The sequence below is a fragment of the Pygocentrus nattereri genome, chromosome 16, assembly GCF_015220715.1.
Source record: "Pygocentrus nattereri isolate fPygNat1 chromosome 16, fPygNat1.pri, whole genome shotgun sequence".
Lineage (NCBI taxonomy): Eukaryota > Metazoa > Chordata > Actinopteri > Characiformes > Serrasalmidae > Pygocentrus > Pygocentrus nattereri.
The window spans coordinates 30,491,098-30,505,633 of NC_051226.1; the positions used below are offsets into that span (position 1 = coordinate 30,491,098).

The following is a 14,536-nucleotide window of genomic DNA, read 5'->3' on the forward strand; positions in this document are numbered from 1 at the left end:
AATTTAAATGATTTACATTTTGCACAGCATCAACTTTTTTGGAAACGTTTTGTGTATATATATATATATATATGAACAAAAATTGAGGACAACTCCCTCAAGCCTACAGGAAATGTATTTCCAAACATGTGAGTCTCTGATTAAACTCTCATTGCCTTCTCATGTTTCAGTGGAACAACACAATCTCCTCATATGGCAGGTCTGGCAGCTTTATTTGTATTTCTCTTAACAAATTAAGGAAGACAAGGAGGAAACGGAGCCCTGAAGCCAAGGGAGACTGCCAGAGCCACTGAAGCATCAATGAATTTCACGTTTCCAGCTCAGTTTCCTGATTGTGTTGCACACGCATTTTGTAATGTAATAAGGATTTCTCTTTTTGTCTGAACCCTTTAGGGCTTGTTTGTATGACATACTGTGCAAAAGTCAGTGATAACAGTTCTATTATTTAATTTTCAGTCAAAAAGGCCATTAAGTACAAGTTCAAAATTCAAAAATGATTAAAGGATATAGAAAAAATATTGGCAACAAACATGTAACTCATGGTAGACCACAAAAATTGCACCCATCAGACAAACAGTACTTAAAGCTTTCATCATTAAGTGGAAATCAAGCTCCGCTCTTGCTCCCGATCTGAAAAAATACACAGGTGTTTCTTTTTTCTGGTTTACACATTTACAACACATTGATTTTTGTTTGCATTATGAACCGTAACAAATGTCATTCTGAGTGTCTTTTCAAGCCATTTGATCTCTCTATAAGTAACTCTTAAAATTTTAAGTAAGTCGAACCAGACTTTTTTTCCTCATTTGATGTCTCCAAAATTTGTACTTTTATAATGAAAGCCAGTTTAATGATTTGTGTGTTTCTGTGCCTTCTAATATACTCTCTGCTTTTCTGGAGATGGAGTATCACAGTTTATTTATAAGGGTTATGAATTTAAAATTGGGGATGTTCTCATTTTGAAATCAGATAAGGCTGAGATAAAATCTGTTTTTTGGAGCTTTCTGGTACTTTTAATAGAAAGAATGTTATTTATCGACCACCTGTCTCTGTCACCAAAGATATTACATACAACTGGATAAAAGATTATATTTCAGACATAAGGCAGTTTGTTTGCATTAAGGGTTGTTATTCCAGCAAAACTAGATTATTGTGCGGGGTTCCACAGGGATCAATTATTGAACCATTATTATTTCTTATTTATAGTAATGATTTGTCTAATGTTTCAAATATTCTTTCTCCAATAATAACAAAGGCAAAGGATGGACACATAGTACTGAAAAAAATTGCATTGTACATAATAGTTGAGGCTTCTATGTATTTATTTTTTTGTGTGTTAAAATTTTCTTTTTTCCTGATGCTGAAATATGAATAACTTGTATTTAATATCTGTTTTGACTTAAAATTACATGAATGGTGGTCTGTGACTTTCGCACATTGCTTTAAATGGTCTTAAAAGGTTTAAAGTCACTGTGATTTAGAAATCATATCTTTTTTTGTTCATACTGAGACATATTTCAGAATGAAATGCAGTACAATGGAGGGTGTCTGATCTAGCTGAGCTTTTTTCATAGTGGGATGTCTATTACATTCTTTGTTAATATTATTTTTCCCTGCCTGCTGGTGCACAGTGAGGTAATCAGAGAGTTTTGGAGGCAAGTGAAAGTTACTATGATCAAATATATACTTGATCAAAGATTATATAAAACAAGAATGTTGATTTTTTATGTTATGGAATGACAGTATATAGGGGCATAATAATATGTAATAATAGGTAAAATGTCATTTTTGATTTCAAGTTGACTGTAATAGAACAGTTTTCATGTACATAATTTCTATGAAATGCTTTTATGTGATTTATTCATGTTGAGTAGGATAGAAAGTGACATTTGAAACAAAGTAATGACTCAACTAGTGCTGCATGCCTTGAAATTCTTGTGAAGGCATAAATACATTCTAGCCATCTTGCTGGAAATGTGAAACACAGCAACTGAAAAAATGAGTTTTTAGAATGAGCCATGTCAGTCAGCCTCACTGATTTAAAGCCCACTCACATCAGTTTTGAACATTAGCCAAAAGGTCATGGCCCTCAGCTTCACTCCACTCCTACTCCTCAATATGAGTGGCACGTATCAGGTAGAAAAAAGAGGCGCGGCTCACCCATTAACCAACACATTTCTCTGTTCCACATCAGCGACAGGTGGACAGCAGACTGGCCCTGATTGCAGAAGTGGTTAATCCACTTGTTGTGGCCACACTTCTGGGCCCAGTGCACAGCTCCTGCTTGTGGTTTTTCTCATTAGCGTGCGGCTGTACCACTCAGGAAAGGTCACTGGGGGTTTGTGAGTGGTTTTCAACAGTTTAGCACACTAAAACTTTGTTTGCACTATCAATATAACAAAAAAGGCTTTCAGAAATGACTTGGATACCAGGAAAATTTCAACCTTACATTAGGGGCCCCTTATAAGCTCACCTAAAACTACATAAACATTTTTAATCGGGTTTTCACATTTTTAGTGATATATATTATTAAAAATCAAAGATTTATCTTTCTTTCAAAGGTAATAATCACGAACGCTTTATTTAAAAAAGTGATAAAGAACAAAAAAGGTAACAGTTGTAGACTGGGCTTAAAGGGGGCTTCTTGTACTCTTTATAACTTTCATACTGTACTCAGAAATTACTAAATAAATAACAGGACATTTGGAACACTGACATTTTTTCATTTGAAAACCAAACAGTGCATTCTAAATTGATGTTGATTACATAATACAGAATGCAAAAAGCTAGGTATTAATTCATAGGTATGTACAGAAGTTAGAGACCATCCTGAATTATTGGTGGTCTCTGACTTTTGCACAGTACTGTATAGACCCCAAAGCATTCAGTTTTCCCCATCTTTTTCCATCACAGGCCGTGGAAACAGACCCAGTGCCAGTGAAGCTGTTCTATGACAAATCCCATGACCAGGTGTGGGTGCTGAGCTGGGGAGATATACAGAAGACCCACCCTACCTTACAGGTGAGGAAGGGGTTCTAGGAGGACCTGGCTTAATACTAAACTAACATCAGACTACTTTGTGTTAAATGTTGAAAGCATTCAGTAATTTGCAGTCACACATGTCTTAGCATTGTGTATATGTACAGCCATATGCAAAGGTTTGGGCAGCCCTGCTTAAATTACAGATTTTGTTGATTTTTAAAGTGAAAATAAGTTAGCACATTTTTTCCAGAGAACTAATTGAATATGACAGATTTTGATGCACAATTTCTATGTGCAGTTTAACATCATGGGGGAAAAAATCTAATATAAAATGTAGAACTTTTCACAGGCCACGCTGATTTTTCATTATGCTAAATTTGCAATTTTACAGTAATTGTGCATTAAAACATGCAAAAGTGCTGTTGAGGGATTTGTTGTACTTTCATTGAGAAGATCAAAAAAATTTATTTTGACCAGAGGGCCCAAACTGGTGTGTACAGTATCCTGTTTGGTCATCAGTTCCATTTTTTGGTTAGAATTCCTGAATTAGACAGTAAACCCCCTGTGTTACACAGTCATGTTAGCCCTTCTGGATATTTAATAACACTGAGTGAGAATACTGTATATGTGCTTTGGGGATTTAGCTGTAGGGCTGACTCTCTGCTGTCTTACTTTGGGGACAGCCATTGCCGTCATCATGTTTATGATTTGCCTGAATTGTGAGAAGTCCAGAATAGGCAGGGGAGCACTGCAGGACTCAGCACCTATTATTCTCTGTCTTTCACCAAGGAAGAATCCCATTAAAATGCTGTAAGGCCTACTGTCTCTACACGGAGATAAAAAACACCTTATTAACAAGAGAATCTATTTCAGTCCTCGTCAGGTTTCCCGCTCATTGTTGTTCATGCTTTCTTCTCATTCACGCAAGAACTGCATGGCCTCACATAAAAACGTGGGCAAAGAAAGGCTTTTGTCTTCCCTCCAGTTTGTTTAATTCATATTTTTACACATGTCGGTAAAGAAAAAATCCATGTCTATCTTTGCTTGTTCACTTTGCCCATACGGAGCGTGTTACAGTGCTCAATAGTAATGAATAATTACCACAATGGGCATGAATCACTTAAAAATGCTAAAGAGTAGATTTTGAAGGGAAGCTACATAATGGGCTGTGGGGCATATGGATCCTCACCACAAATAAATGGCCTGATAATATCATGATCGTTCAGAACACGGGTAATTGACCTGGGCACCGGCAATTTGCGGAGGCTAGAGGCAATACTCTCGCTCGAGTGGTGCAATATCAAACCAAGCATTTTTTATAAATGACTCAATATCCTTAGTCAAACATCTGAATTTGATTGTCAATCCATTAGATTAAACAAACGAGCAAACCGCCAGCGTTAAGGGAGATAGAACAGCATTTTATTAGCTTGGCTCAAGTCCCACAGTCATCACTGAGAGTGCGGCTTTCCACAGGAGAAAGAGAACTGCCTTGTTTGCCTTCATAATCAACTGCACCAGTTATCTTATAAACACTGAATTTCTGACATCTGTTATGTACAAAGCTGAAATACAGTGGGGAAAAATAAGTATTTAGTCAGTCACCAATTGTGCAAGCTCTCCCACTTAAAAAGATGAGAGGCCTGTAATTGACATCATAGGTAGACCTCGACTATGAGAGACAAAATGAGGAAAAAAAAAAAAAAAAAAATCAGAAAAACACATTGTCTGATTTTTAAAGAATGTATTTGCAAATAATGGTGGAAAATAAGTATTTGGTCAATAACAAAAGTTCATCTCAATACTTTGTTATATATCCTTTGTTGGCAATGACAGAGGTCAAACGTTTTCTGTAAGTCTTTACAAGGTTGGCACACACCGTTGCTGAAATGTTGGCCCATTCCTCCATGCAGATCTCCTCTAGAGCAGTGATGTTAAGGGGCTGTCGGCGGGCAACACGGACTTTCAACTCCCTCCAAAGGTTTTGTATGGGGTTGAGATCTGGAGACTGGCTAGGCCACTCCAGGACCTTGAAATGCTTCTTACGAAGCCACTCCTTTGTTGCCCTGGCAGTGTGCTTGGTATCATTGTCATGCTGAAAGACCCAGCCACGTTTCATCTTCAATGCCCTTGCCGATGGAAGGAGGTTTGCACTCAAAATCTCACAATTCATGGCCCCATTCATTCTTTCATGTACACGGACCAGTCGTCCTGGTCCCTTTGCAGAGAAACAGCCCCAAAGCATGATGTTTCCATCCCCATGCTTCACAGTTGGTATGGTGTTCTTTGGATGCAACTCAGCATTCACTCTCCTCCAAACACGACGAGTTGTGTTTGTACCAAACAGTTCTACTTTGGTTTCATCTGACCATATGACATTCTCCCAATACTCTTCCGGAACATCCAAATGCTCTCTAGCAAACTTCAGACGCGCTCGTCTGAAGTTTGAAGTGCCCGTCTGGCACTGCAAGATCTGAGTCCCTGGCGGCATGGTGTTTTACTGACAGTAGCCTTTGTAATGTTGGTCCCAGCTTTCTGCAGGTCATTCACTAGGTCTCTCCGTGTGGCTCTGGGATTTCTGCTCACCGTTCTTGTGATCATTTTGACCCCATGGGCTGAGATCTTGCGTGGAGCCCCTGATCGAGGGAGATCAGCAGTGGTCTTGTAGGTCTTCCATTTTCTGATTATTGCTCCCACAGTAGATTTCGTCACACCTGCTTGCCTATTGCAGATTCAGTCTTCCCAGCCTGGTGCAGGTCTACAATCTTGTTTCTGGTGTCCTTCAACAGCTCTTTGGTCTTCACCATAGTGGAGTTTGGAGTGTGACTGTTTGAGGTTGTGGGCAGGTGTCTTTTATACAGATAACGAGGTCAAACAGGTGCCATTAATACAGGTAATGCCTCTTAAATAAGAAGTTACAGGTCTGTGAGAGCCAGAAATCTTGCTTGTTTGTAGGTGACCAAATATTTATTTTCCACCATTATTTGCAAATAAATTATTTAAAAATCAGACAATGTGATTTTCTGAATTTTTTTTCCTCATTTTGTCTCTCATAGTTGAGGTCTACCTATGATGTCAATTACAGGCCTCTCTCATCTTTTTAAGTGGGAGAACTTGCACAATTGGTGACTGACTAAATACTTTTTTTCCCCACTGTATGTGTTTTGTGCAATCATGATTCTGCGATGGACTTCTTTCAGCATTTATATCAAAGACATCATTGTGTTCATAATTCACCTGTGGTTAAGCATATAACTAAAGATCAGAATGCAAATTATAAAGGAAAGACGACAGACAATCATGACTTTACTCAGTCTACAAATAATCACAATATAGTTTGCGTAGTCTGTTAAAAAATTTGTCTGTGAAAATGCTAAATTACTGATGGCAACATTTTACTGAAGGACAGTGTTCATACAGCTATGCAACACCTGCATAAGCCTTTCATGACAAACTTGCATAGACCTTTGTAAAAGTATATTCCTGAAGCCATCAGTTTCCAATGCTTGCTAAAGTGAAATGACATCATCGCTGACAAAAGCAGCCTTCATGACAACTGACACTTGCTGGAATAAGCCTTTATAAATGTTAGTGTACATTGATGTCATTTGTAATGTAAGGCTTATTATGGGTAAAATGGAGCCTTATGAATGCTGCCCTTCAGTAAAGTGTTAATGGAAATACTTACTGGTTAATGTTAAGTTAGATTGCAAGGGGTACTTTTGAAAACGCTGGCTATGCTGTATGTCCAAATGTATCAAGACACCCCTTCTAATTACTGAATCATCTACTTTAGGCTTCACCTCATCAAATCAATTCATAAACTAATTTAATACCTATCAAATGAGCAGTGATAAATGCAACAGGGTCACATGTCCCCAAGCCCCTGATAATGATGAATTACAATGCTGCTACAAGTCTTTACCCAATCAACCAGCCTGGCCTTCAAACAAAAACAGGCCAGCTTCAGCTTAACTAGTGAACTAGTGCAGTTTTCTTTACAGTACTGTGCTGAAGGCACAGAGGGCACCCTTTTAGTGAAAATAGTCATTAAGTTTATTTATTTTATTTTCCAGCATCAGGAAAGAAACTGAAAATATTTAACAGAAAATTACACAGAAGCCTCAGCAACTCAGCAACAGTCACATTTTTCAGTATTCAGTATTTTTCAGTATTCTACTAGCGTTGCTCTGTAGGTGACCCTGCAAGTCTGCAGTGATAGCAGAGGAGGGTAAAGCTCAGAAATCTCGCTGCTGGTCTTTTGTTAAATTTAGGACATCATATTCCTTCAAAGAGGGGGAATGCAGCAATTATTTATCACCCACCCCAATTTTTGGTGATATGAATCTGACATCAGCTGTTCTACAGCTTCTTTTTTGAATTTTTCCGTTCCATTTCTAATGGTGCAGAAGTTACATTATGGTGCCTCTCATGAAATAGGAAATTTAGTTAGCTAGCTACTGAGACATTATATTTTTAAGCTTATTATGATGAAAAGGACCATAATACATTGAAACACCATACCTAATATACTACAGGGTGGGCCATTTATATGGATACACCCAAATAAAATGGGAAGGGTTGGTGATATTAACTTCCTGTTTGTGGCACATTAGTATATGGGAGAGGGAAAACCTTTCAAGATGGGTGGTGCCATTTTGAAGTCGGCCATTTTGGATCCAACTTTAGTTTTTTAAATGGGAAGAGGGTCATGTGATGACCCCAAAGATAAAAGTCTAAGGGGGTCAGATCGGGAGACCTTGGGTGCCATTCAACTGGCCCACCATGACCAATCGACTTTGGAAGCTGGCACGTTCCCTGAGTTTTTCCAGCAAGATGGTGCACCACCACATTATGGGTGTCAGGTCCAACCATTCCTAGATGAACAGTTTTCTGGAAAGTGGATTGGTCGTTCTGGGCCAGTTGAATGGTCCCCAAGGTCTCCTGATCTGACTTTTATCTTTGGGGTCATCTGAAGGCAATTGTCTATGCTGTGAAGAAACGAGATGTGCAGCACCTGGAACTACAGATACTGGAAGCCTGTGCTAGCATTTCTTCTGCGGTGTTGTTATCAGTGTGTGAAGAGTGGGAGAAGAGGGTTGCATTGACAATCCAACACGATGGGCAGCACTTTGAAGACATTTTATAAGTGGTTAGAAAATTGTAAATAACTCATGAAAGAATAAATTACGTTAAAACCAGCACACCATTGTTTTTCTTGTGAAATTCTCAATAAGTTTGATGTGTCACATGACCCTCTTCCCATTGAAAAAAACTAAAGTTGGATCCAAAATGGCCGACTTCAAAATGGCCACCATGGTCACCAACCATCTTGAAAAGTTTTCCCCCTCCCATATACTAATGTGCCACAAACAGGAATTTAATATCACCAACCATTCCCATTTTATTTGGGTGTATCCATTTAAATGGCCCACCCTGTACAATGGTTATCATAATTTAACAGAGAAAATGCTCAGATTTGTTGGTTTCTTTAGTGTCTTGTTCAGCTGTTGTCGCTGCTTCTTTTGTTTCTCATAGCACTTTGTTTAGAGTGTGCCTCTGAAAAACACTTGGCCCTACCCCTCTGTCCCAACAAATATCGGGACATGAACATGCAAAATTGAGGGCTAAGGGCTAAGTGGTAGGGCCAAAGGGTGAAATGAGACTGGGACTTCCTTTGTTTTTCAAGAAATCTACAAGAATACTTTTCCATAACCACCAAAGTTCGGGCACCATTCATTGATGCTGAGATCTGGACTCTGGGGTGGCCAGTCCATTGTTCTGAGAACACTAGCAGGTTCTTTGTCTATTTCCTTTTCATATTAACAGCTACTCAACTTTTTTTGTAAAAGTGTCCTCTCATAGTGGAAGGATGGACAGAATCACCTGTGGATTTTTGATGCAAGAGTGGACCTTGTTTTCTCCAGTATCTCAAAGATGAGAGCTTAAAGTGCCGTTTATCTGATGGTGACAGTTTTGGTGGTCTACCAGGTCTCACAGGGTTGTTAGGAGTTGTATTGTCTTTTAATGAATTTAATTTTCCATTGACTTTCCCCTCTCTTATGCAGATGTTTCTAATCTCTTCAGAAATGACTCCTGAAAAATAAATACCTTAAGCCTCATGGCCATTTCATCTGGGAATGAAATAAAAGAAGATGCGTCTCTGACTTTTTCACAGTACTGCACATTTCTGCCCTTTTGTCTTTCTTTGGTCTTTGTTCTCTGGTTGCAACAACAAAGCTGCTTTCTTATTTGCTTTAGATTCTGAAGAAGTATGATATTTTTGGTAAGCGCTGGGCACATTAATAGCACAGCAGTCTCTGGCAGTGTCCAAACACTGTGCAGGCCATGATTAAGCATTTGTCGTGAAAGCTGCAGGGTGGCCCCACACCAGAGACTACACACGTACTCCATTTCCATGGTGATAAGATAAGATAAACCTTGAAAGCAGTGCCTCTGTATCTATATTTATCCAGAAATCTCTTTTATGTTCCTTAGGGTGGGTTCTGTTCTTACATCCTGTCCCGTTCCATCCGTATTTTAAATCTGTTTATTGTGTAGTTTGAACGATGCTATGCCACAGTGTTTAAAATATTGTTTTTTTCTTTGCTTACATTAGTATTGCACTGTTTCAGGTCATTGCGCAGGCCAGTGTAGGGGAGCTGCACTACACCATCCGCACCAAGTTCCAACGAGTAGAGGACTTCTACATCCCACCCACCAACCTCATTATTACCCACGTTAGGTACGAGATGTCAGCTACCCTGGCATAACCTCTAAAAACTCATCAAAATTATAATTCCTAAAAGGAGAAATGGGCAAATTATAACTGTAATTAAAAAGAAAGTGCTTAGTGAATACAAAAAAGACTATTAACCTTTCTTTGACCATTGTCGTCTCAGGTTTGGCTTTGTCTTTTTGAAAGCGGAGGCTGCGGTGCATAAAATTGACCTGGAGACCCTCCATCACGTCAAGACCATCAGTTTGAAGAACTATAGTTGTGTGCCTGCAAGCATGGCTTATACTCACTTGAGTGGTTACTACTTCATCCAGTGTCAAGGGAAGAACAATTCCAGCCCGCAGCTTCTGGTCGACAGTGTTACTGATGCCATCATCGGGCCTAATCGTGGTGTCACCGGACATCCTTTTGTGTCCCCAGACGGTCGCTATGTGGTCACACCAGACAATGGGAACAGCAAGCTTCAAATTCAGACCATCTCATTCCAGGGCAAGCTTCAGTTAGGCCCAAAGTTAGACGTCCCAGCTCCTGTATCAGACTTGGTTTTCCAGCCATCTTTTGCTGAGTCCAACCAGTATGTGACGGTCGCCTCCTCAGCTCAGGGTTCTGACCTACTCTTTTCCAACCTGTCCACAGGGGCGAGCAAAGTGGTCAGGAGTCTCAAAGAGCCGCTTCTAGCCAAACACTGGCCTTGGGGCAGCGCCAACAGAGTGGTGGTATCCAGTGGCCTGTTTGGGCAGTATCTGGTCACACCTTCAGCGGAGTCACTGTTTGTTCTGGATGGCAGACAGAACAGCCTTCACTGTGAGGTGTCAGACATCAAGCGAGGAAACACAGTGGTCTGGATCGGTGAGGTATGAGCCATGGACCGCTGGCCGGTTCCGCGCCCAACAGCGTTGGCCAGTCAGGCCAATGCCACGGAACACTTTTGAATGGACATAAATGGACTCAACCCTGGGACTGAGCGAGAAGAACACACACGGGTTACTGTAAGAAAAGTACACACACACACACACACACACATACACACACAAAATAGAGTAATTGACATCTATTACGGGAACCTATTATGTTAAGAGGGATTGGGTGATGATGCCCTTCAGTGCAACAGTGATCTATGAGCACTCACCCAACAAAGAGATGTAAATTTTTTGCACTTCCTTGTAACACAGATATAGTAAGTTAAGCAAAACAAGAAAGGATAGATGACAAACCTTTTGAAAATGAACTATGCACAAAGCTAATATTAATTTCTTTAGACTTCAGCGTTTTTTTTATTTCCCAGGATGTCTGTCTGTCACCAATGCTGCATATAGTCACTATAAGAAATATGTCTGTCAAACGAAATGTGTCTTTTTGAAACTATGTTCTTCTGTCTCTTGCTAGTGAACATGATAGTGTCTGTCTGCCTTGTCCAAATGTTTTCTTACTAGACTCAAATCAGTGTTTTGTTACATGCCAGTCTCCATTAAGAATGTTCATATTCCACCAAGTTCTGTTGGTTATTCATTCATCAGAAAGCAAAAACATACAGGAACATCCCCTGATCTAGATCAAGTGAAGTTGTGAAAACCCTCCTTATTAGCTACAACCTACAACCCTTTTATCCTCAAAGCCTGACTGGTGCAAAAAAAGTATTTATTTATTTTTTAATATACATGTATTTTCTATTAAGTGTACACCTAGCACATCACAGAAGTTCTGTCTGAATTATGTATTATTCTTAACAGTTTCTTTTTTTTCATTTCTTAAATATTCATTTTGTTTGTTTTTCTTGTTTTCAAGAGCCCCTGACATTCATAGTATATACGTTGCAACAGCATCTTATATGAATACAACAACAGTTCAGTACCCCGTTATTTATGTTCAAATATTATTACAAATGCCACAGTACATATAGATCAAGAAGAATGAAAGTAATATGTAAGAAATGAAAAATTGAGAATAATTAGATTTTGGCCTGATGTAATAATACAATACTGTTCAAAAGTTTGGATTCAGCAATATAAAACAAATTTGATTAAATGTACCAGGGGCATAGGTACATTGGGCTCTGTGGGGGGGGGGGGGGGTGTAAACCAGACCCCCCAGATTTCTGATTATTAAAAAAAAAAAACAGTTCTACAATGACAATGAAATTTTTACAAAAGGTAATTGGGCAAATTGTGCTGTTTCTTGCATTCTTTATGGCTTAAATAAATAATAGACAAATTATGGCAGATGCTATCATCCTGGCAGCATTCAAATGCTTGTGAATTAGCATCAATTACGCAAAACCTTTTCTCAAAACGAACGAGTAAACAGAGCATTAGCTTGCTCCACTGTTTGGTGAGAACTTGAGAAGCTGAGTTCACGCTTACTTAGCTAGTGAGTAGTAGTGCTTCATTGTGGTGAAGAAAACAAACTTCAGTACTGGCAGAAAAAACATGTGCACCCATTTGCACTAGTCCCCAACACGGAATGTGGACAACTGTTAACTAGCCTTTACTCACTGTGGTATGCTGTCAGTTGTCATAGTAGCCAACATTGGCCAGTTAAATATGAGGAAAGCAATCATGTGTTATGTTTAGTATAAAAAAATGTTTCCTTCTTATGGTATGAATAATTTTCTAACAATTTAGCTATAATGCACTTGGCTAATTGGCAGTGGACATCCTCCATAGCAATGTCATTGGGCCTTAATACTTAATAGCTGGCCCCCATCCTGTAAACAGACCCCCCTAGAATGAAATTCTGGCTATGCACTGGCAGGTACATGCACCTTCTTAGAATTCAGCTCATTCTGATAATCGATATCTTCTAATCAAGAAATGACTATGAATGCGTAATTACAGATTATATTTTGCCATTTAATAGTTTTTGGTGTTCCCAAAATACTTTATTGAAATATTGAATTAACCATGTTGAAATACCTTCTGATATGGGCATAGTATACTATAGGGTACAGTATTGCAGTGTACACTGTTTAGATAATAAAATAATATTAATATGACAAATTATTCTACATGGTAGTGTATATAAAATATGTCAAATCTGGATTTTAGTTGTTGTTCAATTTAAGGGTGTACTATGGTTTTATGTATAAAAAGGTAATAAATTGGTAGGACTTAATGCAAGACGTTATTGACTATTCTAGCAGCTGATTCTTTTTACAGAAATATGGCCTCCCCTAGACAGTGCTTTGCCAAATCCCACAAGAAATCACCCCAAAAAAAGCCAGACTGTGATTGTAACACTGGGGAGCTTTTTGCACTTTTAGTCATTAAGTGATTTCATACCCTTTTCAAGTGGAAAGGGAGTTCTTAGCAACATTAGACCACTGTTGCACTGATGCAAACTGAAGTAATACAACCAATTTAGGAATTTCTAACCACAGGCAAATGTACAGTATAGGATCTAGGTTTGTTAGCATTTAAGATGGCCTGATGGATTAGCTTGAAGTCAGTGCTGTAGGGCACGTGCACTTGGTATATGTCAGTTTAAGTCTTCTTAAAGGGTGGCATACCAAAATCATGTTCTGTGGAGGATCACAAAGTTTTAACAGCAAGTTTAGATTACCAAACCGAGTCAGGTAACAATAGGTTCCAATTTCTGGCCTTTACATTCATTAATCACCTGCACATGGCTCTGAGTTTGCATCCTTTAAATGTAATATTCACTTGTCCCTGTTAAACAACATTAAAGAAAACCCGGCCAGAACCTAAACCATGTCAGTGTAATAGACATTAGATTCATTGTTGTAATTCTATTGTTCTTGTTAGAACACTGAAAAAAAATGTACAGATTTGAGTTTTGTGTGTTCTGCTTTATGACGAAAATGGTTTGTAAAAAAAACTGACTAATAAAAAAGGAATAAAAAAATTGCAGCTGTGTTGAATAAATTGCTTTGGATATAAAAATGGACATGATTCAGGGCGATCACAACAAGTGTTCACAAGGCGCTGTAAAACATTTTGTTGAAGCAAAAACAGGCCAAGCCAGCATCCAGACAGACAACTTTGTCTTTCTTTTAGATTCAAATGATAAAATGAACAGTAGCATTAGCAAATAAGTGGTTAGGAAATTAGTTAAATGATATTTTTTTAATCCCACAAACGGGGAAATTCCAACTCTGCATTTAACCCATCCATAAAGTGAAACACCACATACACACTAGTGAACACACACATGCACACACACACACACACTAGGGGACAGTGAGCACACTTGTCGAGAGCGGTGGGCAGCCCAATCCATGGCGCCCAGGGAGCAATTGGGGATTAGGTGTCTTGCTTAAGGACGCCTCAGTCATGGACTGTTGGCACTGGGGATCAAACCGGCAAACTTCCGGTTACAGGGCCAGTTCCCTAACCTCCAACAAATAAAGGAGAATATGGGATAGCCTTTTCCATTAACTTCCATAAGTGTTATGGGTAAATGTACAAATTTTTACAGAAAGAAGAGTCAGTGTTGTTCTGCTCAATGTTAATGGCTTCAAACAGTTGATGAGTAGTTGAAAAATCTAGACTCTGACCAGGCCAAAATATAAGCCTGATGGACTTGTTCTCAGGCCATTTCTTGGTGGTCTTTGCAGTGTGAGCTGGACCATTGTCATGTTGAAAAGTAAAATGTGATCTTTTCTCTTTAGAGGAAGCAAGTTTTTCTGCAGTATTTTTCTGTACTCAAAAGCAATAATTGGCTTTTCACAGTGAAGTAGCTTACCAGTACCAGCAGCTGAAAAGGCTACCTCACATCTTGACACATCTACATGCTGAATAGTAGTAGAGATTCATTCAGAGTTGTGTTTCTCACGAGATCTTTGAAGACACCTCTCTA

The 14,536-nt window shown here is 38.9% G+C and overlaps 1 protein-coding gene across 1 annotated transcript in view; it reads left to right on the forward strand.

Moving 5' to 3' along the window:
- fstl4 (follistatin-like 4) overlaps positions 1 to 13,584 on the forward strand; it is a 251,958-nt gene extending 238,374 nt beyond the window's left edge. The window contains exons 14-16 of the mRNA XM_017705294.2: positions 2,914 to 3,021; positions 9,618 to 9,727; positions 9,885 to 13,584. Of these exons, the coding sequence (XP_017560783.1) occupies positions 2,914 to 3,021; positions 9,618 to 9,727; positions 9,885 to 10,581 (915 nt within the window). The 3' untranslated portion in view covers positions 10,582 to 13,584. The remainder of the gene's footprint in view (positions 1 to 2,913; positions 3,022 to 9,617; positions 9,728 to 9,884) is intronic.
- The last annotated feature ends 952 nt before the right edge of the window (positions 13,585 to 14,536 follow it).